Raw genomic sequence first — 26,953 nt, forward strand, 5'->3', positions numbered from 1 at the left:
CTCCTTGTTTATTTGTGGGAAACTGAGGAGGAAAAATAGTGCATGAGGCAAGATAAGCTGTTATACTCTTTATTTTACTTTATTTATATATTTATCCTTGCACTCAATGGACTGAAAACTAGTTGACGTTATATTGTCCTAAAGTGTATTCTCACCGTGTACCGCCTGCAGAAACACTGCATCAGTAGGGGCTGTCATTGGTTCGCGGGCTATGTGACGTCAGAACTCGTAACTGGGAGTACATCGATCTAGTACGAGTTCACGGGTGGGAAGTCACGAGTTTGACTGCCGTTCCAGTGCACTTTCACGGGTATAAGGTTGGAAAAACACGAGTTACAGGTTGCCTGGAATGCGGCATAAGAGCCACACAGAATTTGTGTGCAGTAATGTCACTTGTTGATTGTAACAATTTTAAGTCATTATTGTAATAAAATTACCTTAACACCACTATGTGGCCTTTTTACCATTACAGTGTACATGATTCCATGGTATATTTGGTTTACTGTTTGAGTATGGTGCCAATTTTATTGTTACCACCAAATATTTTACATATTCTTGAAGATATCTTTAAGTCTGGTTTCAGACTCAACCTTAGGTTATCCAACCTCTCTGGTCTCGGTCTCAACTCGGACTCGACCCTCTTTGGTCTCGGTCTCGATCCTCTAAGGTATCGGTCTCGACTCGGGTTCGACTCCCTTTGGTCTTGGTCTCGACTCGGACTAGAGTGAGCTGGTCTCCACTACAACACTGACTTGATGACATGGTAAGCAGGTTATGTGAATATTTTGAATAAAAAAGGAAAAACAAAATAAAAGCGATACATCTCTCATACAGTGTTATTGTGGCTGCGGGGTGTCACATGACAAATATGACGCGTTGACATGGAAAAAACAATGGGAAACACTGTAAAATAATGGTCGCCTTGAAAAAACTCACTCTGGAGGGAACTCGCGCTGCATCGAATGACGACACCTTGGGGAATGAAATGCCCAGCACCACATTGACTAATGTCTCCCCTGTTGTGAAACCTGTCTGGGCACAACTCAGGATTAGAGTACTCAAGAGACCAGTGTGGAAGGACGGTCCAAACTATAAAATCTCATAAATGTGCGTGGGGAATCCCAACCCACAGCGTCACAGACCTCTCGCAGGGAGACCTACGAAACTCCTCGAAGAGTGTTCCCTCTCCGCAGAGGTCACTGTAGTCACTTGCACTATTTTAACGATGTCTTTACCAACTTTCTGGGCCGGCAGATGCAATTACCTAGCAGCCTATATGAAAGAGTGAGACATCAAAAATAATTTAATTTGTGTTCCGAAGATGAACAAAAGTCTTAGGAACAACATGGAATTTTTTAGTGAACTAACCCTTTAAGTAGCAATACTTTTACCTAAGGGTTTTTTCTTTTTTTTTTACAATATTTTTGTCCCCTTTGCACCAACACATTCTCATCCCAAGACGTCATCATCTAACTGACGCTGTTGACCATCCGTCAACATCCGACGTTTTAGATCCTAGGGCTAAAGGTAAAGCATCAGTTAGATGACGCGAGTAGGTTTAGGTCTGGGGTAGGGTTAGGGTCAGATAGCATCATCTAATTGACGTTAAAGGGTACCCTAAAACGTCGGATGTTAACTTATGTTTAAAAGCGTCAGTTAGATGACGTCTTGGGATGAGAACGGGCTGTTTGCACCACTGTCTTGGGCACACATCCCCGTCTAGGGTGGAGAAAGGCTTTAACTCTCCCAGTAGTGAACTCCAAACTCTTTTGAGGGACGCTATTGCCAACAGGGAACAAGAAAACTACTTTTAATGTAAGGAACCTCTCTGACACAGATTTTGGTTGACAAACTGAAATCAAGAAAATGTAAAAATGTCTATTCAGACAAGGGTTGGGAATCGAAAATCGATTCAAATTCTGGAATCGAATACTTGAGGTCAGGAATCGGATACCTATAACACAATTTTTATCTTGATTCCTCTTATCGATTCCTTTCTGTGCATTTTAAAGGGATAGTTCATTTTGAAATTAATTTTTGATATGTTTTAGCTTACCTCAAGGGCATCCAAGATGTAGGTGTCTTTGTTTCCACAGTATTTTCAATTTTGACATTTTTCAGTCAAACCGTTGTTGTCTATCAGTCATACACTGGAGGCTAAGGGGGTCCACCAAAAAGCATGCACAGAGAAGTCAAAATTAAACATGATTGAATGACTCGTAAATGTAAGTACACATTGATGGCCTAAGACACGAAACGAGTGGTTTGTGTGAGAAAACGAACAGTATTTATATCGTTTTTACCTTGTGTAATCCAAGTGATCTGAATCAGTTGTGCAATGTCCAACTGAACCGAACTGAATCAGTTCAATGTTACGCCGGAAGTGATCGCTTGCGTGTGTACGCCACGCAATATTTACACGGAGATTTCGGAAGTTTTACCTTTTACTAAACATATTTAGATATACCGAAATCGTCTTCCATTGCGGTTTACCGTATATCTAAATATGTTTAGCGAAAGGTAAAACTTCCGAAAGCTCTGTATAAACAAAGAGTGACGTATAGGCGCGCAAGCGATCACTTCCAGCGCATGCGCAGACCGAAGCGCCTGTGCCGTCAGATCATTTTGTCATGGCTATGATTACAAGAGGTAAAACGATATAAATACTGTTCGTTTTCTCACACAAACCGCTCGTTTCGTGTCTTAGGCCATCAATGTGTACTTACATGTACGAGTCATTAAATCATGTTTAATTTTGACTTCTCTGTGCATGCTCTTTGAGGTGAACCGATTGAGGACCCCCTTCACCTCCAGTGTATGACTGACAGACAACACCGGTTTGACCAAAAAATGTCAACATTGAAAATGCTGTGGAAACAAAGACACCTACATCTTGGATCCCCTTGAGGTAAGCTAAAACATATCAAAAATTAATTTCAAAGTGAACTATCCCTTTAATACGACTTTAAACCATTTAAGACCAAGTTGACTCGCCCGCTCTTTTCAGTGCTGCAGGCATGTGGAATTATTTAGGATCTTTGCAATTCTTAAAGTGACAGAAGCCTAATATCTCTGCTGCCATCTCTATGATAACACTAATCAAACAACAAAAGACAGAGAAAATCCACTCGTTCTTGACTGAATAACCTTTAACTATATTTGTAATGAATATTTTATTTGTAAAGTGTAGTGTTATTTTACATTTGATTAGTTTTTAGACATTTTGACAGTTTCAGTAGCTGAATATCCGAAATTCTTACACGACTGTTTATTTCAACTGTACCTTTGTTCAGTTGAAGCTATTTGCAATCAAAATTAGGAATCGATAAGAATTGGAAAATTTCAAACGATACCAATCCTACATCAAGACTTTATTTTTTTCTACATTTTCTCTCAGATCAGCTATATCAAAAGCGCACTAAATTGATCTAGTCTGTGTAATATTTGATTCCTCCAGCAGAAGATCCTTCCAAAAACCCAATTCTAGAGTTGCCAATGAAAAATGTTGATGATGAACAGATGGACTTTATGACAATCATTTTACTGTGCTTTCCACTGATGTCTTGAAATTAGAATTAGATCATGAAGCAGCTTTCATACTGTTGTAAGTTAAAAAAAAAACAAAGGGCAAAGGTCTGTCTGTCAGCTCATGGGAAACATCTCTTTAAGTCTCTTCCAAGACCATCAGTTGCACATTCATTACAGTGTGGGGTAAGATCACAAACAATGTTCAAAGTCAACATTCTGCTTGAATTGAGTTTTTTTCTTTCTCTGTTGCCCCTCATTGTCTTTCAGCTCTGTGTTAATTACAGCCTTTTGACACTGAGACCACAGTTTATCCTCACTGGCAAATACTGCAACCCAGCCAGTGTGATCTGCAGATCAGACTCACTGTACATCACAGGGTCACGACACAGAGCTTTCTCATTATTACAGCATCAGAGAAATTACAAACACACACACACACACACACACACTCTCTCTTTCTGAATCAGAGAGGAATCTTTGAAGTCATGTACACAAGAAGCCAAGGAGGTATTAAAACTCATTTCTGCTCATTTTTTTTGTTATGACAGTGATTACTGATGGCACTATATTAAACCATGGTGAAGAGCTATACAGTTTCATTTGATTTAGATATACAATCTCTCTCACTATTTGCAGTGTGCTTTATATAAATAATGGATGAGGTCATGAGTGAGGTCAGGTTGGTCAAGCTGCATTGTCACAGTAATAAACTCATTTAAATAGTAATGAACCTTGGCTACAGAAGCAGTGTGTGGGTGAGCAGACCCACTGAGAGTCGTTTAAAACATTCATACTCGTATATACACAACACACAGAGGAACACAGAATGTCCATTAACCCCCTAATAGGCAGGTTTCAAAGTCTTGCACCCTGTATCTGTTTGGAATGACAGATAGGGAGGGGAACCGTGTTGATGTGAGTCAGTGTGGGAGTAATATCACCAACTGTCATCTTTACTGAAGTGAGATTATAAATTATGCTCAAACAGAGTAATGTTGGGAAATCTGAGAGTGAATGAAGTTCACGTGATGAGAACAAAAAAAAAAAAAAACAGAAAGGCCAATCTAATGACAGCACTGACAGATTTCCCAAGAGAGCCTAAACACCACAACATTCCACCTCAGCCAAGACCTGAAGAGACACTCAGAGAGAGAGAGAGAGGGGGGTGAGTGAGGACACAGATTGGACCGCTGTTTCAAACCTCTCAAAATGGAGTTAAATGGGTGCCAGCGGCCATGTAAACACAGCTTATGAAAAACCACTGGGAAAGGCGTCAACCAGAGGTGTTACTGGGAAATTAGCACGTTGTTGATTTAGATTTTAAATGTGTTAAATGCTGACATATTCTTTCACACATTGGTCTGTTTCCCTTTGTGGGGTGTGTTGTCTACTGAGAAATGAGCATGCGTGTGTTTGTATTTCTAACCTAGCCATACATTGGGAAATAATGCTTAAAATTGTCACAAGAAGTTAAATAAATCCTTTATTAAAGTCTCAAATTTTAAAACAATAAACATCTTCTGTAGATTGCTCCTAGAAAGTCCAGTAACTGTCTGATGCAAGTCACCCAAAAATGCAAAAAAAAAAAAAAAAAAAAAAAAAAAAGCAGTCTTTCTAGATTCTTTGGTCTTTGGTCTAAACTCTTTTGTCACATGTCAGTCAAGCAAACTTTATGGTTGAAACGGCCTGTTCTTGGGCAGAATAAACTGTAAAGTGGATCAGACTTTATCCAAAAAAAAAACAAACCAAAAAAAAAACAGATTAGTCAATGCCTGTGAAAAAGTACTGTCCCGCGTTTTGATTGTTTTTTTTTTTTACATAGCTGCAACATAGACTTAAAATACTCCGTCATTAATGGTCATAAAAATAAAATAAATACATGATTATAAACTATAGAGGGTCTTCTTTTTGTGTACACTCTTATTAACCCTTGTGCTGCATTAGATTTTTAACACCGTTGAGTGCATTAAGGACCAAAAATGGCCACATATTAAACATTGCCTAAAATATTATATTATCATTATTTTCCACTTTTACCAAGTTAAATCTTTTAACCAGCATCAGTCCTCATCATAACTACCAAAAATGTATTCAATTTCAGGATTTGAACCCTTTAATTACCAGTTTTGTTTGCGAAACCAATGATTTGTATAAGAGGAAAAAACACAAAAATTCAATTATTTTCAATAAACTAAATGCAAAGAGAAAACTTTAGATTTGGATTATCACAGTCCCACTTTGCAAAAAATCCCACTTAGAGACCAAAAATGGCCACCTATTAAACATTGCCTATTGCCTAAAATAAGGTGCATTTCCACCCATAGGGAATAAATATGTAGTGACGTCATCTGGTGGAATACACTATATATAATGCTTTTGCTTCAAAATAAAAGGATGTTTGTGCAAAAATCATGTTTCATGTATTACTGACAGCCTCAGATTTAAACAACGTTTTAATGGGTTTCAATGGGCCATTTTTGGTCTTTATGGTGCTGAGTGTTACTATTTGATCTACACAGTGTGTGTTATACATATTTTGCAAAATGGGATCACATTTTTTACATGTATCCAAAAAGTCACAATTTTGCCGAATTTCATACCATTTGCATTAAAACAGCCAAAATGGTCAAAGAAATTAAACTGCAAAAGACCAAAAATGTTCCTAATGCAGCATAAGGGTTAACATCAAAACCTTGTGTTTTTGTAAAATAAATAAAATAAACAGGGTGTGCTTTGAGCTCACTCTGTCTCCGCAAAAATCTTTCTGAAACGCGTCCGAAAAATGAACTAACTCAGTAAATACTTTTCAAGAGATACAAACTATTTCTCTTTATGAAGCTGAAATGATCTTCTTTTAAAGAAGTAATTTATATTAAAAAGCTATAAATTACATAAAAAATATAATAAAAAAAAATATATTAAAAATGTGACTATTCTCAGTTGACGTAATCTGTATGAAAAGAGAGAGATGTCAGTCTTTTTCCTTTCACCTAATTATATCATATGACGTGTTAATGTGACCTCGTCCAATGAGAGCGCGTGCTATTCAAACACTAATGTTGAGGCAAGCCATGAAAACGGGATAAAACATCCAGTTTATCACAAATCTAACCTTTACCTCAACTTGCTGCGCTGTGAGGAATAATACTGTCATAATAATCCTGGAGAAGTTACCTCAGTTACATCATTTCCTCAGTGATGTACATCATACCTCAGTTTCATTTCGAGGAGCACGTGGATGCAGCTGATGTAAGTCATTTATTATAAGTGCTTTGTTCTAATCGTTTTATTGAATAGTGTCTGTAAACTGCACAAAAGACTGTTTAAATATTAAATGCACGCACAGACAGACGCTTGCACGCTGCGTTCATTCACTTTCTCTTCTACATTAGTAAGACTATATAGACTGAGTTTGTTCTATGCTGATCTGTAAAACCAAAAAGACTGTTTAAATATGAATCGGGTGTGTGAAAGAACGAACACACAGATGCATAGCCTACTGTTACAGACGAAATAGATTATAAAGTTTTTACTATAAAATAGACATCAACTAAACAGTTTCTGCTCATATGTGAAATATACAGTATGTTTTGTAAACTAAGCAATTATTCAACTGTTAAAAATAAACTAATCAACTGTTATCCAATGCAAGCTAATGCAATGCACATATCAAAATAATGAATCCTTAACTTTGAAATACGTATTATAAAATGTAAATGGCCTACTTTAAAAATAATAATTTATATGGAAAATTTTCTTTTCAAGATGTTTCCAACTCTAAACGCCCATATAACCTATTTGACCAGGATTTGGTTCCAGTTATGACTAAAAATGGGTTTTTGACTTTCATTTATATCTATATGTTCTTGTCTGACTCATCTGAATGAAAGGCTCATTATTATGCATGTCTTTGTCTCTCTCAGGTGAGAATCACCTAATTATACATGATGGGGCTGGCCTGTTCACGCCCATTCGCATATTGCCTTGGCAAACAAAAAATGTTTTTCACAATATAACCCAATTCACAGTTTTATGTGAACGATTAAGCAGGATTATTTTCAGATCATTGTGAAGAAAAAACTCTAGGCCACAACATCCATTAGCCAAAAGTCTTGTGGAGGCATATATCGTATGTGTTTTGTGGCCTTATTTCAGAAACTTTCATTTTTAGTTTTTTTCAATAACCATAAACAATATTCTCTCAAAAATACAAAAATATACATACATGTTGCTCACATATTATGGTAGCCCTGTTTGTGCTAAATATAGTGTAATTTCACCTTTGCCATTAATATCTTTATAAGCAACTGAAAAAAGTACAAATGTCAGGGCATGTCAGAACATCTCAAGGACCCCAAATACACCTTGGTCCCCAGGGGGTTAATTGACTGTGCACTGTCTACTTAAAATTTTAAAAGCACATTTCTAGACTTTTAGACTAAGAGAGAGTACACTTTCAAGATTGTTTTAATATGCAGTTAAAACAAGTGCACTTTGAAAAGTGCACTTTGTATTTAAACTATATTATGTTTTAATAATTAATTGTTTAATAATTGTTTTTCATGCTTTAAAGAAGTACACTTGTTTTGATTTGTTGACTAACATACCAGACCACACGTAAGTAATACGGTATCGTCATTAACTACACATGAAGAAATGAGTAATGCAATATAAACACTCAAGTAACAAACTAACAAGAAACGCTGATTAATAAATTAGTAAGTATTACCACTCACTTGAATGTGGTAGCTCACTCAATATCATCAATAACAACTTTTATTTCATATCTCCCAGAGGACTACTAAGAACAACTATATATATACATGTTCATAATTAATGTGATAATGCATATATGCATGATGTATAATTCATTCTAAATTGAAGATCATGGTAACCCACTAGTCATGCCTGAAGTATTACCAATATCCATCATAAGCAGTAAAAAAAACTCAAACGCTTACAATGACTTCAATCATCACTAGAAAGTTATCATGATCTTCACTTTAGAATGAATTATACATCATTCAAATGAATTATGAACCTGTATATGTTGGGTGTCCAAGTTTTATGGGGACATTCCATAGACAAATAAAAAAGCTGAACCTAGAACCTATTGTATAAGCTGTTTCCCCTTGTGGGAAACCAACAAAATGCATCATTTGGGTCATTTATGTAGAAGAAATATGAAATTATTTTTGAATTTGGAGCTTTCTAGACTGAGAAAAGCCAGAAAATGTATTTTTGGCTTACGTGGATGAAAGACAACAACTCCCAGAATGCACTTGCTTCGCTGCCCCAGGAGGCCACGCCAACCGGTAACAGAGTGCAGTAGTTAAACAACAAGTCTAGGCTACTAGTGAGTCTCCGTAATGAGTCTGCCTGAAAATGTGTTTGGACATCGCCCAAAATGTCCGGGATTCGGCTTTTGCGTTCTTCAGTCGCCATTCATCATGTTTACTGTGGTGAGCATGACGAGTGAGGGCTGCGGGAGAACAGCGCGAGGCCGGTGGCGTGATTACCAATGAGAGACACCTGTGAGACGCACCGGTCTCGTATCTCTCACGGAGGAGCGGGAATTTTCTTAGCAATGTTAAAACGCACATCAACCGATCACTCGTTTAGCGCTCATGTAAACAGTACATTCAGATTCACCAATCAGAATGAACTCAGTTAGATTGAAACATAAGCTGTACATGAAGAGTTCAGATGCAAAAGCCTCTAAGTGCCATTTGAAATTTTCTCCTAGAATGATGATTTTTATCAAGCTTGTATATTTAAGTTCAGTGATTTCACTTAAATGGCAATGATAATTACCTATTAATTGTTATTTAAGTGAAATTACTGAACTTAAATGTACAAGTTTGATAAAAATCATCATTAAAGAAGAAAATTTCAAATGGCATTTAGAGGCTTTTGCATCTGAACTCTTCACATGTAAACAGGGAATGGTGACCCCTAGGGGTTTCACAACTACTGATTTTTGCTAGTCGACTAGTTTTGCATAACAGTCGACGACTAGTCGTTAAATGGTTTATTCTAGGGGTGCGATATCACGAATAGTAAATGTCTCCACGATCTGCTTTTGAAGAAATATGGTAGTAGTATCGTGTTACAGTGCATTCTATCAGTTCTGGCGCCTCTGTCTCAACTGTACAACGCGACGTAGCCTACACATCACACTTTAAGGAATTGGTACGGGACACTGCAATTCACAAAAGTTCATTGTTTGCATAAGCCTTGCCGGTTAAACATTTAATTCACGCGCTGTTCTAGCGTGCGCTTTCCGTAGCGCGCGGCATATCCCCGACGCTCACGGGCATTAGAAGCCTGTCAAACAGCGCCTGAATACTGGACTAAGTTATCTTTCAAGTCTTATTATGCTAATACTGTTAAATACACACAATGTTTACATAAACAGAAAGTGAAAGCAAACTTTAGAGAGAAAATCTGGTGAAGGCTAATATGCGTCTATATTAAACACGTCGCGTGCTGGTCTAAAAGCGAGAGTAGTACTCGTATTTTCCGCACTATAAAGTGCACTTAAAAGCCTTTAATTTTCTCAATCCGGCCTTTTTTCAAGCCTTATAATCCGGAGCGCATTATATATGGATCAATTGCTCGCGCTCGTGTCCATCTTATGCCCGCTTTGTCACACGGCCAGTTCAACCTCGTATAAATCAGGTTATGTGTGTCTCCCGCTCACGAGCGCTCTCTCTAACACACACACGAACAGACACTGCTGTCAGCAGGCTGCGAATGTAAGTTACGTGCCCGTCCCAGCGCGCTCACGCTTACTAAATAAACGCCTCACCTCCGACGCCTCGCACTCGCTACATTCCCTTTAGCACATCTAGTGGATGCATAATGCAAACCCAGTCAAACGTTTGAAAAATGTTCTAAAATAGGTCATTGAAGGTGCGCCTTATAGTGCTTATAGTATGTAGTACTGCCGCTTGTATTTAAAGGGATAGTTAACAAAAAATATATATCTATATATATGTCATCATTTTGTTTCCGACTAGTCGACTAAGGCCAACAGCGCCAACTAGTGGTTGTGACAGTCGACTAGTTGATGAAACCCCTAGTGACCCCAGACATTTTGTACGATCTCAACGGCCAGACATGTCCAGGAAATAAAGGATGGTTACCCCTACTACTCAGCTTTCTCTTACTAATTTACAAAGCACAAGAGCCTGCTAACTTAGCTTCCCAAAAAAGATGGCTGACACTATGTTTTCAGTCTGTGAGTGAGATCGCACCCTCTATGGGCGGGTTAAGAACATGCGGGACAGACCCTACTACAGACTATAGTCTTTAGCCTCTGGCCAAAAAAATCCTCCAATGACGCAAAATGACGATTTTTGCGTCATCGATGGATTTTTTCCTGACAAAAAAATACATAAATCTCTCGTCTCAGGGGGATATGAGGGTGAAAAGCATGGTCATTCGAAAATACTACAGGTTTTCTACTAATACAAAGCTTAATGCTAAATCCTGAAGTATCCCTTTAAAAATCTTAATTACAAAGTTTCACATGCACTTGTCACAGTCAAGAACTTGCCAGCCTATTATAAATTCAACAATGTGCTTGAGTGTTGCTGGATGTGTGTGTCTTGTGGAAGTGTATTGCCTTGTCATCACATAGAAGGGAATGCTTCATATATAATTCATTCATTCGACCCGACATTTCCCTCCTCTTTCTCCCTGTCTGTCTCTCTCTCTCTCATGGGCGGTAGCGTTTGTTTTCTTTCACTCTGTGCTCCAGGAGTCTGTGGGACAAAAATCTTTGACAGTGAGTTCAGTCTTCTGCTTGTGTTCGTATCCCAATTATAAATCCTGGGGGAATATTACACATTAGTCTCCGATGCAGAGCGACATTTTTATAACAAGCTTAGCATCCAGTGTTTAGAATAGGAAAAACACACTAATCATACAAAAAAATTGTTAGTAATGATGATTTGTTATCTTTATTTTGGCGATCATCAACTCATTGTGCATTTTATAACCCAAACTATTCAGCAGAGAAAATACAGACCGAACATTTGTTTGTTTTCTCTAATAGTCACTTTTTCTCTCAGTAAACTACTGCCGTGAAGCTTTTCTTCAGAATGAGCTGTGGAGAAAGCAGGAATATTTCCGACTGCATGCTCATTCCGGACACTGAAATCAATACCTCATCTGTCATCATCCCTCCATCACTGAGAGAGCAGAGAGAGAAGGATATGTTGTCACTCACATACACACACATATAAAGACGTCTCTGACCAGCAATCATCCAGGAAAGGATTCATTTAACCCTCACTTTTACCCAAACGAACGCTGGCTCTGCTCCAAACGACAGTGAGCTGCCTGCAGTCTGCCTTCTGAACGCTACATGTCATGCAACCTCATGAAACATCATGACTCTACATGAGTTTGACGTCAGCAGCTTGACATGTTTTTGATTTTTAAATATTAAAAAATTTGATCGATTTTTTTCTGATAACTGTTTATCGTTGAAAAGTAAAACAAAAAGAAATCTTTAAAATACAAACAATTAAATGTATTATTATTACTACCATGATATGGTTATTTATATATATTTTACTATTTGAATTCTGCATTTTCTTTCCAGGATTTTTGTGCTTTGATCCACGTGCTAAGAATAACTGCCTGTCCAACGCTGTCTCAGTCACGACCATTGCGTACGAATTTGTACGGGTGATTAAAAGGTGGCTAATTTTAATCACTACGATTTGTGTAAACCCACGTGATGGGTCGGTTTGGGGGCGGGTCATTCATACGAATTGGGCAACTCATAAAATATGTACGATATAGCAAAAAATGTACTAATTCGTACGAGTGAGGTCGTACGAATTTTACGAGGTGGCTAATTCGTAACAATTCGTACGTCCTCACTCGTACGAAATAGTAAGATTTTTGCTATATCGTACATAACCCTAACAATTGGCGTGAGATGGGGTTGGCCTGTCTCATGCTGTCTAAGCACTTGCAAAAAAAGATTTAGACTTTAGGATACTTTAGGGAAAAAAAGGAGTACATTCCTGTGTAAAAAAACGTTTAAAAGACATATGACATCATAGAGCAAGATATGACAAATAATTTTAAATCATCGCACCAGGCCCCGCCAACTGGCTTCTGCCGACAAGAAGACAAATGGAAATGTAAGGGAATGGTCACTTTGACCTTGTTTAACTCTTTCACCGACAGGTTTTTCACTTTATTTTGATAGTCCACTTTAGACATTCTGTTGTTAAGTTCTTCAACTCAGGTGTGTGCCATTGTTAACTAACAATTATCTGCAAGAGCATTGAGTTAAAAAGATCTTTTGTTAACTAATTTAAGTTTATTTTAATGGGCTCAAATTAAATAAGGTCACAGTATAAATATGAAATGTCAATTGAACAATTTAAGATAATCGGTTTCCTCAGATTAAATGAGTTTTCACAGGTTTTAATTCATACTGTAAAAAATACAGTAAAGAACTGATAAATTCACAGCTGCTCTTGTTTTTCTGCTTTTACAGGTGTGCTGCATTTTTTACAGTATAATTGTAGTTTATGATTTACGATAATCTTGTAAAAAAAAAAATTACAGGCTTACTGGCAACCAAAATTGCCAGTAAGTTACTATACATTTTACAAACATTTTTTTACAGTGTACTAAATATAAGTAAGTTTGCAACTACATGTCAACTAACTCTCATTAGAGTATTGTTAGACTGTAGAAAACTTTCAGTAGGCAGTTAGGTTATGGTTAGGAGGGTTCGGGTTAGTGGAATAAGTGTACTGATTACAAGTGACTTTGCAACTAGTTTGTATCAAGCTTGTATATTTAAGTTCAGTAATTTCACTTAAATGACAATTAATAGGTAATCTTCATTGCCATTTAAGTGAAATTACTGAACTTAAATATACAAGCTTGATAAAAATTATCATTTTAGAAGAAAATTTCAAATGGCATTTAGAGGCTTTTGCATCTGAACTCTTCATATAAAGCAGTCCCTCCAGAAAAACGCGATTATGCGATCGCTGAATTCAATGCAAAATCAGCCAAAGTCCGCATATTTATGCGGGGGCCGCATTTTTTCAAATACACCTCACTTTCGCCGCATAAATTGCCGATTTCCTTGCAAAATATGCGGGGTTTGCATAATTTCATAATCCTCGCATTTTCGTTGCAAAAAAAAGTCACATGTATCTTAGCAGAAAGTTGAAAAATGTTGCGTTTGCTTCACATTAGAGCAGCCATTTCCCCCTGTTTCCATGGGAACGTTATGAAGTGACGCAATTACGCGACGCCAGACAGACTCACTGAGGCGATTGACATCTCACAAATCGAACTCGTATAACTGTCTGTCGAACGTTCTACTGTCACATTGTTACTTAATAAACAACATAAGATAAAAGTAGTAGCATCAAACAGAAATTACCCGCACACATGGGGTGTTCGACAGTTCAACAGGGAGCGCGCAGCTCTTAAAGGGGCCACACCTTATTTACACTCTTACAGTCTGAAATAAAACAAGATGAGAAATTAAATATTCCCAGCACTTTCTATGATGTAGTATGCTTGTTTATCAAAGGAAGTAATAAGAAATGACTCTTATATTAACAGGATGTTGGGGGAATCACTTTTTTTCTCTTTTTCATCAAACCGCAATTTTTGCAAGTTCCCTCAATTTTTGTAAATTCCAGCAATTTCATCGCATAAAATTGCATAAATATCCCACATATTCCATCGCATTTTTAAAGAAAACTGGCCGCATAATCAATCAATTTTTGCCCGCAACAATCACAAAAAAAACTCCGTGTTTTTCTGGAAGGACTGAATACTATTATGGTAAATGTTAAATATAAATCGCAAATTTTTTCACAAATTTTTGGAAATTACCACCACAAAATCAGTCATTTTGATCGCAAAAATCACAAAAAAAAATCGTGAAATCCTGGAGGGACTGAAAGATTCACAGTACACTACAAGTTCACATTAAATACAAATAATTGCACTTCTTTTTCAAAAGGGTTGTTACATGAACTGAGCTATCAAGCACTGTGCTTTGGGATTTGATTAACAGTGTGAAAGAGGTTATAATTTAACACAATCCATAGCCCTATATTCTACACACAGCATCTGTGTTTCTTCATGGAACACAATGAACAAATAAAAGAACAAAGAAGCCCTTCCACTAATTAGGCCCATGAATAATAGCAGAAAGGGAAATGTGTGACACATCCTAAAATCAGGAAACATACAGTGATAAACGGCATACAGTGGCCCAAAAATATCTAACTCAAGGTCTCTGGATTTTCCCCAGCACTAAATATCACAAAACTTCCTTATAGCCTTCTCCTGCTTACGAACACAGCCGGGACAGGAGTAATGTAGCAGGTTGTTGAATTGGATTGGGCTCTGTATTAAACACCAGAGTGACAGAATCTATGACACAATTCTAAACATTGTAAGAACAAATGGTAACATTTCTTTTTAATGGTCTACTTTAAACATTTCATAAGTACTATAAGTAACTTTTGCAACAGGATGTCAACTAACTCTCCTTAGAGTATTAGTAGAGTATTAGACTACTAACACTTGTTTTTGATGCTACCCCAACACACAACTACGTCAACTAACCCTACCTGTCCCTATCCTAACAGTCAACTAATACTCCAAAGAGAGTTAGTTTACTCAAAGTGTCTAAACTGGAGTAACCAATAACATGACTAAGAACAATGCTTACTTTCATTGGAATTATGTAACCATTTCATGGTTTATGGCGACGATAGTTTTTGACACAATTTTGATATCGAAGTAACAATGTAACTGTCTGGAGATTGTAAATATATCTAAACAACTTCTTTCAAGAATCTCATCCAGTTGAGTAAAAAAAACGATGAAATTCTTGAAAAAAATCAATGTTGGCACAAATAGAAAGTAGTTTAAAAAGTAGTTTAAAAAGTTTTCTAATATGAACTTTGAACAAAAATATCAGATATGTTGAGCTTTTTTGAGGCTAGTTTGATTCAGGTCAAATTGAGTAACCGGTAACTCTGGGGGAAAAAAACAATGCCAATCATGACTCCAAAAATGCAATATTTGTGTTTTTTGACCTTGAAAATATGTTTTAAAACTTTTTTTAACTAACACTCATACAAAACACTGTTGTATGTACAAGTTGTGAATATTTAAGATACAAGAAATGATTGTAGTACTTTTTCATTGATTGATTTCATTGATTTTTTAATTTGCTTTTTTTAAATGTATGAGCTCAACATGAATACTATCTTTCATTTTAAGATGTTGCCATGTGTGTTTTAAAGTACATTTCTCAGATTTAAGACATCCATAATACATAGTTTTGTACACTGAAATTATCTTTCCCAAATGATAGCACAGACCAACAAAACAGCATGTTCACAATTTTGATGTAGCCTAGTTCACTGACCTAGTAGTTTGATCCGTTTTCCAGAAACTCTGTTTTGAATGCCCGTTGAGTTTGAAACTGACCCCTTTTCAAATTCCATGATCCATTTCAGCTGTGAAAAGAGCAAGCTAGTGCCATTACATGTAAACAAGCCCCGCCCACTCCGCTCATTTACATTCAGACGGCAAACCTGGCATTTACTCTCACTCATTACCAAGGTAACAGCTCATTTGCATAACAGCATGCTAGTACTAAAACGCCAAACCTCAGAAGATATCAAGAGAGAACAAACATATTTCTGACTTGTAATGTGGACATAAAGAGTTTGATATAATCTCCACAGAACAGTATAGAGTAAGAGTAAGTTCAAATGTCTGGATAAAGGAAGGCAATTTTTGTTGTTGTCAGCGAATATATGTTGGTCTGTGTATGCAGAATTGCTGAGGAAGAAATCTCAATCTGCCCCGGCGATGTGTATGTGTGTAGACCACAGCTGTGACCAGTGTGTCCTGGATAGTTTGACCCCACATTAGCCAAACAAAACCATGTACCAGGTGAGGCCACACACAAACACTGAATTACGCACAATGTTACTGTGTCATCGAACACGTATATTTATACTCTAAACAGTGTTGTATTCCTTAATAATAATATTACATGCAGAGTAGTTTAGGGATTTATTCTAGAAGTGAAATTTAATTCTATAGAGGATGAATGATGATAAAACATTAAAAAAAAAATCTGCTGGTAAGTTTAGCCATCACAAATGCCACATGTACAATATATCAAAGGAAGATAAACTGATCCTAGAATGCACTCAATGAGACGGGTGTCAGCATATACTACAACAATATTATTCCACCGTTCACGACCCTGTCGAGCTGCATTCATTTAGCGCACATCACGCTGTGTAAAGACACACTCTGAGAAACCCCGGAGAGATGTTTGCGTTAGCTCAGCTAGAAGATCCATACTGACCTCTCTAACCTCCAGAGCTGACTGAGGATGTCTGGATAAAATCCTCACTTTTATTAAGAGCCTGACTGAACTGCATATTGTTTCTGCAAGCTGAGAGAAATAAAATGGATGACTGCTGAAGCTGAGATCACATAACCGTGTTGGCATGGCCAACAAAAGTTGATTCAGTCTTATAATTTTTTCTAGTTCAATAAAACTAGTACATTTAGATGATATCTCTTAAATATAGTATATACATGGATTATACATTGTAGAATTATTGTTGTCGATTAAACATTAAACAAACTGTTAATAAATAAAAATCCTAATTATCTTAATCTTCTATCATTTACGAGTACAATAGCCGCGTTTCCAATGCCGGGCTAGGGCCGGGCCAGCGCTAACAGCGAGCCGAGCCGAGCCAGTGGCCTCGGGCCTCAAGCACCGGGCTTGCGTTTCCACTGCTGGGCCAATAGCCCTGCAGCGCTGCCCTAAACCCCACCCCTAACACGCCTTTCTGGATCAAACGACATACAACCTAACCCATTTCAGTGTGTATTATGAATGTATTTAATTTATTTTTAAGTTAGGAAGAAAGCATGTATATTAACTGGGCGGGGCTACAATAGTGTCCCGATTGTCTCGCGAGTCACCAATACACTACAATATAGCGCCCGCAACTTGAAGCATTGCTCGCTGAATGCTTAGCTTAGAAAGTTCAGCATCGATGTATTTTATAATGTCCTCGTTTCTTCACACGCTGCCACATTGACCAGACTGATCTCATGAAGTAGCGTGTGTATGACACGGCAATTCGTATTTCCATTTTTGGCGTGCTATCAAGACGCATAATCGCCTTTCAGCGTGTTTATGAACGCCGTTGACTTAACGTTATATAAATATATGACTTACCTCAACCCCGTCCCTAAACCTAACCGTCACTGGGGTTAATTAGGGGCCAAGCACCGAAGGTGCGGAGGCACCTATTGTATCTGTGCCGGTTCTTATTATTATTATTATTAGGGGCCAAGCACCGAAGGTGCGGAGGCACCTATTGTATCTGTGCCGGTTCTTATTATTATTATTATTATTATTATTATTATTCTTCTTCCGACTGGGCGTCTATGGCAGCCCATAGACCGGTTTGCGGGAAAGTTGTTTTGGTTTGACATTCTGATAGAGGACAGTCCCAACTTTAAATACACCAATTTTGGTGTCTCTAACTCATTCCCTCTAGCGCCACCAACTGTCCAAAGTTTCACTTTTATTATGCTAATAACTTTTGAACCGTAAGGCCTATCAACAAAATTCTTTTTTCCTCTTGTTCCTGAGCTCATGCCGATTCGATCGCAACCTATGACGTCATTTTCCGTCATAAAAAAACGGCCGCCATTTTGAATTTTCTAAAAAACCTACTTTTGCGAACTCGTCCTAGACGGTTTATCCGATTTTCACCAAAATCGCACCGGATCATCTCCAGGCAGTGCTGACAAAAAGTTATGGAATTCAAGATGATTCGAATAACCGTTTTCGATAAACGCGTAAACAAAATTTACGTAGCGCTTGCGAAAACAGACGTGAGGTAGTATCTCCGCAACGCTTACTCGTTTTCACACCAAACTTGGTACGTGTTATCACAAGCATGACCGGAGGCTACGTGCTGCGTTTCGGCGCAGCGCCACCTAGTGGTCCGGAGATATGAAAAATGGCTATTTTTGCTCGTAACTTCTGAACGGTTTCTCCAAAAATCAAAAACTTGGTCTCGTTAGATTCAGGGCATCATGCCGAGTCGACCGATATCCAATTTTCCCAGATCGGCCATTTTGGCTGTCGGCCATTTTGAATTATGTGCTAAAATGCTGTATTTTTTGAACGCATGAACGAATTGTTACGAAACTCGTTATGGGTCATCAATACGATGCCCTGAAGGAGCCTGAGAAGTTTCGAAACAGCGCCACCTAGTGGTGAATTTTTTTTTTCAAACGCTTATAACTTTGGGTGTGGTACACTTATTTTCACGGGACTCATCTTTTTGAGTTCCTGAATCGTTGCCGAGTCCAACGATACTAAACATGCTGGGTTTCGTGTTACGGTTGGTGTAGCGTAGCGATTTAGCGCGAAAAAAACACTTGGCGATATCTTCAAAACCGCTGTTCCGATCGAGACGAAACCACCGCCAGAAACACGGAATCATAGCTTGTTAACTATATGCAAATGCCCAAATGCGAAAATATTGATAGTAAGGGGTAGTAAAATTCAAACAAAGTCATGTGTCAGTCATTTTTTACGTGTTTTTTCATATAAATGTTTATAACTCGGAAGTGAATTGAGATATTTTCACCGAAATTGACACTCATATGTATGGGGTCACTCTGAGGACACATAAAAAAAATTGTGGGACTGAGCCTCTTGGTGGCGCTATAATAGAACAAAACGTGAAATTCCCATTGACTTCAATAGAGTTTTGTGAAATAAAATGCTATACTAAACAAATGCATTGGTGTAATATTACAAAACTCAGTGTGTGCCATAAGCAGCATGCCCTGAAGGTACTTAAAAGATTTTAAGACAGCGCCACCTGTTGGTCAAAAGTTATAATTAATTTCTGAGAACGCTAATAACTTTTGAATAAATTTGCCTATTGCAATGAAACTGATCTTAATAGATTCCTTCGGTTATGCCAAAAACATAGATATCAGGTTTTCCATAATCAGACAAACGTCCTGTTCGCCATCTTTATTTCTTTGAAAAACCTTCTTTTTCGAACTCCTCCTAGACCGTTTGTCCGATTTTCACGAAAATTGAATCGTATCATCTCCAGACCGTGCCGACTAAAAGTTATGAATTGCACGATGATAGACAAAACCGTTTTCGTATACCACAGCATCAAATTTGAGGCATGCTGCCAAAATGACTATTTAGGCTTTATCTCTGCAATGCCTTCACATTTTGACACCAAACTTTGTATGTGTCATTGTCACCTCACTCTGACCACATCACATCTATTTCGTAACTGCGCCACCTATTGTTCGAAAGTGATAACCCATTAAATCATATTATAAGTTAATGTTTATGTGATTTTCTTAGCCATTTGCCCAAAGTTCTCTCAAAATGCCCTTAATTGCTCCTTGCTGCAGTTGGTCTGCCACTCCTTGCCATTTTGGCATATGTTGCCGCTTCTTGCGCTTGGCCCCGGTAATGGCTGCTTGCAGCTATATTTATTATTATTATTATTATTCTTCCGACTGGGCGTCTATGGCAGCCCATAGACCGGTTTGCGGGAAAGTTGTTTTGGTTTGACATTCTGATAGAGGACAGTCCCAACTTTAAATACACCAATTTTGGTGTCTCTAACTCATTCCCTCTAGCGCCACCAACTGTCCAAAGTTGCACTTTTATTATGCTAATAACTTTTGAACCGTAAGGCCTATCAACAAAATTCTTTTTTCTTCTTGTTCCTGAGCTCATGCCGATTCGATTGCACCCTATGACGTCATTTTCCGTCATAAAAAAATGGCCGCCATTTTGAATTTTCCCAAAAACCTACTTTTGCGAACTCGTCCTAGACGGTTTGTCCGATTTTCACCAAAATCGCACCGGATCATCTCCAGGCAGTGCTGACAAAAAGTTATGGAATTCAAGATGATTCGAAGAACCGTTGTCGATAAACGCGCAAACTAATTTTACGTAGCGCTTGCAAAAACAGACGTGAGGCTGTATCTCCGCAACGCTTAATCCTATTCAGACCAAACTTGGTACATGTTATCACAAGCATGACCTGAGGCTACATGCAGCGTTTCGGCGCAGCGCCACCTAGTGGTCCGGAGATATGAAAAATGGCTATTTTTGCTCGTAACTTCTGAACGGTTTGTCCAAAAATCAAAAACTTGGTCTCGTTAGATTCAGGGCATCATGCCGAGTCGACCGATATCCAATTTTCCCAGATCGGCCATTTTGGCTGTCGGCCATTTTGAATTATGTGCTAAAATGCTGTATTTTTTGAACGCATGAACGAATTGTTACGAAACTCGGTATGGGTCATCAGTACGATGCCCTGAAGGAGCCTGAGAAGTTTCGAAACAGCGCCACCTAGTGGTGAATTGTTTTATTCAAACGCTTATAACTTTGGGTGTGGTACACTTATTTTCACGGGAGTCATATTTTTGAGGTCCTGAATCGTTGCCGAGTCCAACGATACCAAATATGTCAGGTTTCGTCTCACGGATGGCGTAGCGTAGCGATTTAGCGCGAAAAAAACACTTGGCGATATCTTCAAAACCGCTGTTCCGATCGAGACGAAACCACCGCCAGAAACACGGAATCATAGCTTGTTAACTAAATGCTAATGCCCAAATGCGAAAATATTGATAGTAAGGGGTAGTAAAATTCAAACAAAGTCATGTGTCAGTCATTTTTTATGTGTTTTTTCATATAAATGTTTATAACTCGGAAGTGAATTGAGATATTTGCACCAAAATTGACACACATATGTATGGGGTCACTCTGAGGACACATAAAAAAAATTGTGGGACTGAGCCTCTTGGTGGCGCTATAATAGAACAAAACGTGAAATTCCCATTGACTTCAATAGAGTTTTGTGAATTAAAATGCTATACTAAACAAATGCATTGGTGTAATATTACAAAACTCAGTGTGTGCCATAAGCAGCATGCCCTGAAGGTACTCAAAAGATTTTGAGACAGCGCCACCTGTTGGTCAAAAGTTATAATTAATTTCTGAGAACGCTAATAACTTTTGAATAAATTTGCCTATTGCAATGAAACTGATCTTAATAGATTCCTTCGGTTAAGCCGAAAACATAGATATCAGGTTTTCCATAATCAGACAAACGTCCTGTTCGCCATCTTTATTTCTTTGAAAAACCTTCTTTTTCGAACTCCTCCTAGACCGTTTGTCCGATTTTCACGAAAATTGAATCGTATCATCTCCAGACCGTGCCGACTAAAAGTTATGAATTGCACGATGATAGACAAAACCGTTTTCGTATACCACAGCATCAAAATGTAGGCATGCTGCCAAAATTACTATTTAGGCTTTATCTCTGCAATGCCTTCACATTTTGACACCAAACTTTGCATGTGTCATTGTCACCTCACTCTGACCACATCACATCTATTTCGTAACTGCGCCACCTATTGTTCGAAAGGGATAACCCATTAAATCAACTTATAAGTTAATGTTTATGTGATTTTCTTAGCCATTTGCCCAAAGTTCTCTCAAAATGCCCTTAATTGCTCCTTGCTGCAGTTGGTCTGCCACTCCTTGCCATTTTGGCATATGTTGCCGCTTCTTGCGCTTGGCCCCGGTAATGGCTGCTTGCAGCTATATTGGCATTTATGACTGTTCCCTTACCATCCTAGGTAAAAAAAAAAGATATGACTTACCTCAACCCCATCCCTAAACTTAACTGTCACTGGGGTTAATGGCATTTATGACTGGAGATTTGACTGCGTGTACAGACACGCGGAATGACGCGGGCGTTAATGGCGTAGACATATACGCATACACGTGGATACACGCGGATAGCTCAAAATGCGCAGAAATGACACGCCACCTGACTCGAAAGTGGCGTATATGTTTACGCAAAAGTCATGATGTCATGTTGCATTGACGTTGTACCCTTTCTGCCCAAATACTCAGAAGAGCTTTGGTATCTTCGAGAGACCAGTACAGGCGATTCTCCATTTCGAGCAGCGATTATTTTGCGCAATATAAAAAAGTGAAATGTGCATCTTGCTTCAGATCATAACGTTCCATTACACGATAAACTCCGCCTTTTACCTTGAAACGCGCCTAGCCCGAGCTGTCCCGCTTTGGCCCAAGGTATTCGACGGGCCAGAAATCCTGGACGTTGGCCCCGAGTAAGCCCCGATCAAACCCTGGAAGTGACAGTGGAAACGCGACTGGCGCTGGCAGGCACTAGCATGGCTCGGCTCTGGCCCGGCAGTGGAAACGCAGCTAATGAATGAATTAAGTACAATTCATCAATTAAAGCTGCAGTCCGTACTTTTACTTCTTTGTCGCCATCTCTGTTCGAAATCTGAAACTGCAGTTGTTTGCGGAATTATAAACTTTACAGGTTTTATACCAACATAAGAATTTTCACCAGAAAATGTCATATGAACAAATAACATCCACTTTTGTTCTGACCAACTAAGGGGAAAAAAAACATTGCAGTAAATCTCACTGATTAAAGCTTATCATATCACGTCAAACCGTGCAAATTATACTTTGTTGTCAAATTGTTGATGTTCAACATCAGCATTGCGTGACTACATGTATTGTCCTTCCGATATGTTTTCGCATGGGTCCAGTTGCACTCTGTTTTTTTCATTAGCCACTTCGAAGTCCAAAGTCTTTTGCATTTTACAACGGTTGAATCTGTTTTAATTATTTAAAGCGCTGTGAGAAAAGGCTATACATTTCCACCTCCAACATCCTCACACGCAATATAGCCTACTACCCGAGACTCCTTCTTTATGTGTACAAATGTGACGTAATGACGCAAATATGATGCTTGAATCTCCAGCAGACATCCACCAGTACTACTGGGATTAAAAACATTATTACAAGCTTACCGCTTTGAATCGAGCTACGGCAAGCAGAGAGTTTTGAACACTGGCTGGTTATGTACTTGCTCCAAAATTTATTTTGGATAATTTTTAACTCAAAAAAGTTATGGACTGCAGCTTAAAGAATAACATAAATTACTATAAATTATTATAGTACTTTTTATATTACAGGTATTTCAGTTTAAACAATGTATTATACTATTGTCACGATTCCTGTCTTGTGTTTTCCTTGTCTTGTGTGGACTTTAGTTATTTCCTGTTTTGTGCCATGTTATGTAGTCCTTTGTAGTTTTTCTTGTTGATTAGTTCCCCCAGGTGTTTCTGATTTGCCACGCCCCCTTGTTAGCTTAAACCTCTGTGCTTCAGTTGTTGGGTGTCGGTCGTTGTTTAAATGTTTGCTGTTTCTAAGTTCCTGTTCTGAGTTCCCGTTCTTGTTTTTTCCCTGGATTCCCTGTTTGTTTTGTTTTTATTAATAGTGCTTGCATTTGGATCCATTCTCCGCTTCATTCCTGCCTGCAGCGTAACAACTATAATCTATTACAGTAGGTTATTTTCAGATTTACAAGATTTTGATTAAAGGGCACCTATTATGCCCCTTTTTACAAGATGTAAGATTGGTCTCGGGTGTCCCCAGAATGTATTTGTGAAGTTTCAGGTCAAAATACCCCATAGTTAATTTATTATAACCATTTGAAAAAGTCATTTTGGGGCCTGTTTAAAAATGAGCTGTTTCAGGGGTATACCACCTTAAATACAAATGAGCTGCATATCCCCGCCCTGCCTTTGGATGAGGGCGTAACTTGGGTTATGGGGACATTCCATAAACATATGGATTTTTCTGAGGGGCATTTTGTCCCCGTAATGTAGAGTATACCTGAACCAAACACACACACACACGGTGAAAATGAGAACTAACAGGAGTGCTGCTGCTTAAGTGCTGCTCGCTCTCCCTGCGTCTGATTGAAACATAAATGATGGAGCTCTGTTGCTAAGAGACATAATCAAGATGAAATAGGCCAATTTATTCTATTACTGAAGTGCAGAGAAGAGAGAGACGACAGAATACAGAGGAACAGAGAGAAATACAGATGAAGCAAAAGAGATAAACAGACAGAACATTGTAAAATATATAGTTCACAAGCTCCGCGGTGATAAGGAGAGCATGCTGGGATTCATACACATTAGCGTTTGTGTACTATAGAGGCCTGTGACAGTGATGAATGCTGGGTAGAGAACAGGGATGGGGGGGCATTAAGACATTCACCAAAGAAGAAGATCGATGTGGAAGCAAAAGGATGGGCAGATCGTGAGTCTTCTCTCCTCTAATCCCCCAGGACACACACACACACACACACACACACACACAAAGAATGGCTCTCAGACTAAGTTTAAACGAGCACTGACTGTAATGATAGATTGGATTATTTCCTGTTCTGGCAGTTAAATTAGCCTAATGCATCTATGAGTGTCCCAGACCAATAGAAGCCCAGAACACATTAACACAATGAGAGAGGAGAGAAAGAAAATGCTATTGGATTATACAGATGCAGATTCAACAAGATTTTCACAATCTCTAAAGAAAATGTGAGTGGTGGCGACTTATGTGAAACTCGTCACTATGATAGGGTGTTCTCTGTGGTTGCTGTGAGGTTTCTAAAGTGATGTGAGTGTTTTTTATATTTGTTTGCTAGTATGTTGGTGGCTGCTCAGCAGCCAATGTCAAATGAGCCACCCCCAAATCTTTATGAACCTTTGGTATCTAAATATGGCCCATGTCCCTCCTCAAGTCTATGGCTTTTTCCGAAAGTAAAAACTCCATTCATTTTCTCCAGAGGGAAATTGACTTTTAACGATAACTTTAACGATCACCTATTGTGTGCTACAAGGTAGCAAGTCGATGATACTTGCAGTCAGCCCACGTTGTTTGAAATTATTTTTTTTTATTTTTGAATAAGTGTGTTGAAAATTGGAAATCTTGATGAAAAAAATACATTACCCATGTACAGAAAATTACACCAATCAGAGAGTCGAAAAAGCAAAACACATCAAAGAGCTCTTTAGCTCCACCTCCTCCCATATAACGCTTTGAATGGCACACTTCAGATGGGAGATTTGAATATATATGCAAAATTTGCAGTAAAATTAAAATATATTGTTTTTATATAAATAATTCAGAATATTAAATGAACAGTTTAATTTGATTATGCAGTTCCCAATGCTTCATGGGATTCTAGACCTTTCGACTCGCTAAAGCCATTCAGTACACAGTTTTTTACTTTAATATTTTTGTCCGATTTTCAAATACTTTTTGGCTTCAAATCAAAATTTGTAATGATGTGATTCATGTCGTAGCTGGTTGGCTTGGTTCATGACTTATAACGCTTTAAAAATACCTTTTTTTTAAACTTTTTCTACAACATTGATGGAAATGTCAATTTTTTCATTTTTTTAAAGCACAATTAACAAAGGATTGTTCAAACAATTATTTTAAAATTATTTTAAAGTGAACATATGTATTGGAAAATGCACTGTGTGTTAAGAAGAAGTGTGCTTTAAGTAAATATCCTTAAGTAGGCTTTTATTTAATTAATATCGTATTATCTGGAGAAATATCTTTATATATATATATATATATATATATATATAAATATATATATAACATTCAATACAATTTAAGGACACTTTTCAGCTTGCCTCGACACTTCACAAGGGATTAAGGTTGTATTCTACATCTCTATTATGTAGAACTACTATGATTTTTTTTTTTCATTTTAAATAGTTTGTAATGTTGCTGTTGGTGCATAAACATTTTCTGCAAAGTTGCAGCGCTGAAAGTTCAGTGTAAGCATAGATATATATATATATTAAAAGTTTGTCAGGAAGTTTGATGCCTACAGAAACAACTCGAATGGGACTACAACGGGTTTTAGACGTCACTAACCCATACATTTGCATCAACCCTCCCTCCGGAATATGCAAAAAAGGGCATGGACATATTTCTAGCATTTGTCCTTAGAAAAGTTACATTTTTGGAATAAGTTTTGAAATAACCGATCGTTTCGCATGATAAGACCCTTATTCATCGTCTGATATCGTTTAAAGACATTTGAAGCTGCATCTGAAACTGTTATTAACACTATCTTTTGGACCTTGAACCATCCGGTTCCCATTGAAGTCCATTATATGGAGAAAAATCCTGGAATGTTTTCATCAAAAACCTCAATTTCTTTTCGACTGAGGAAAGAAAGACATGGACATCTTGGATGACATGGGGGTGAGTAAATTATCAGCAAAAGTTTTTTCAAAAGTGAACTAATCCTTTAAGAGAGCAGGAAGCAACTGATAAGATGTGTTCATTCAACACCCTGCTGCTGCTGCTGTGTGTGTGTGTGTGTACACACGTGCGTGCGTACATGTGTGTGAGAAGAACTTGGTGCTCAGTCCTCAGTGC

The 26,953-nt window shown here is 38.0% G+C and overlaps 1 protein-coding gene across 5 annotated transcripts in view; it reads right to left on the bottom strand.

Annotated features, from left to right (window-relative positions):
* The window catches only part of kalrna (kalirin RhoGEF kinase a), a 362,661-nt gene that overhangs the window by 280,183 nt on the left and 55,525 nt on the right, over nt 1–26,953 (bottom strand). For 3 of the 5 annotated variants that reach the window (XM_089132999.1, XM_089133000.1, XM_089132998.1), the window contains exon 1: nt 15,974–16,064. The exons of the other annotated variants lie outside the window; for them this stretch is intronic. In XM_089132999.1, the coding sequence (XP_088989125.1) occupies nt 15,974–16,052 (79 nt within the window). In that variant the 5' untranslated portion in view covers nt 16,053–16,064. Of the gene's footprint in view, nt 1–15,973; nt 16,065–26,953 lie in introns of those variants that run through there. 5 annotated transcript variants of the gene reach the window in all.

This window comes from Pimephales promelas, chromosome 7, assembly GCF_988280905.1.
Source record: "Pimephales promelas chromosome 7, fPimPro1.hap1.1, whole genome shotgun sequence".
NCBI classification, from domain to species: Eukaryota; Metazoa; Chordata; class Actinopteri; order Cypriniformes; family Leuciscidae; genus Pimephales; species Pimephales promelas.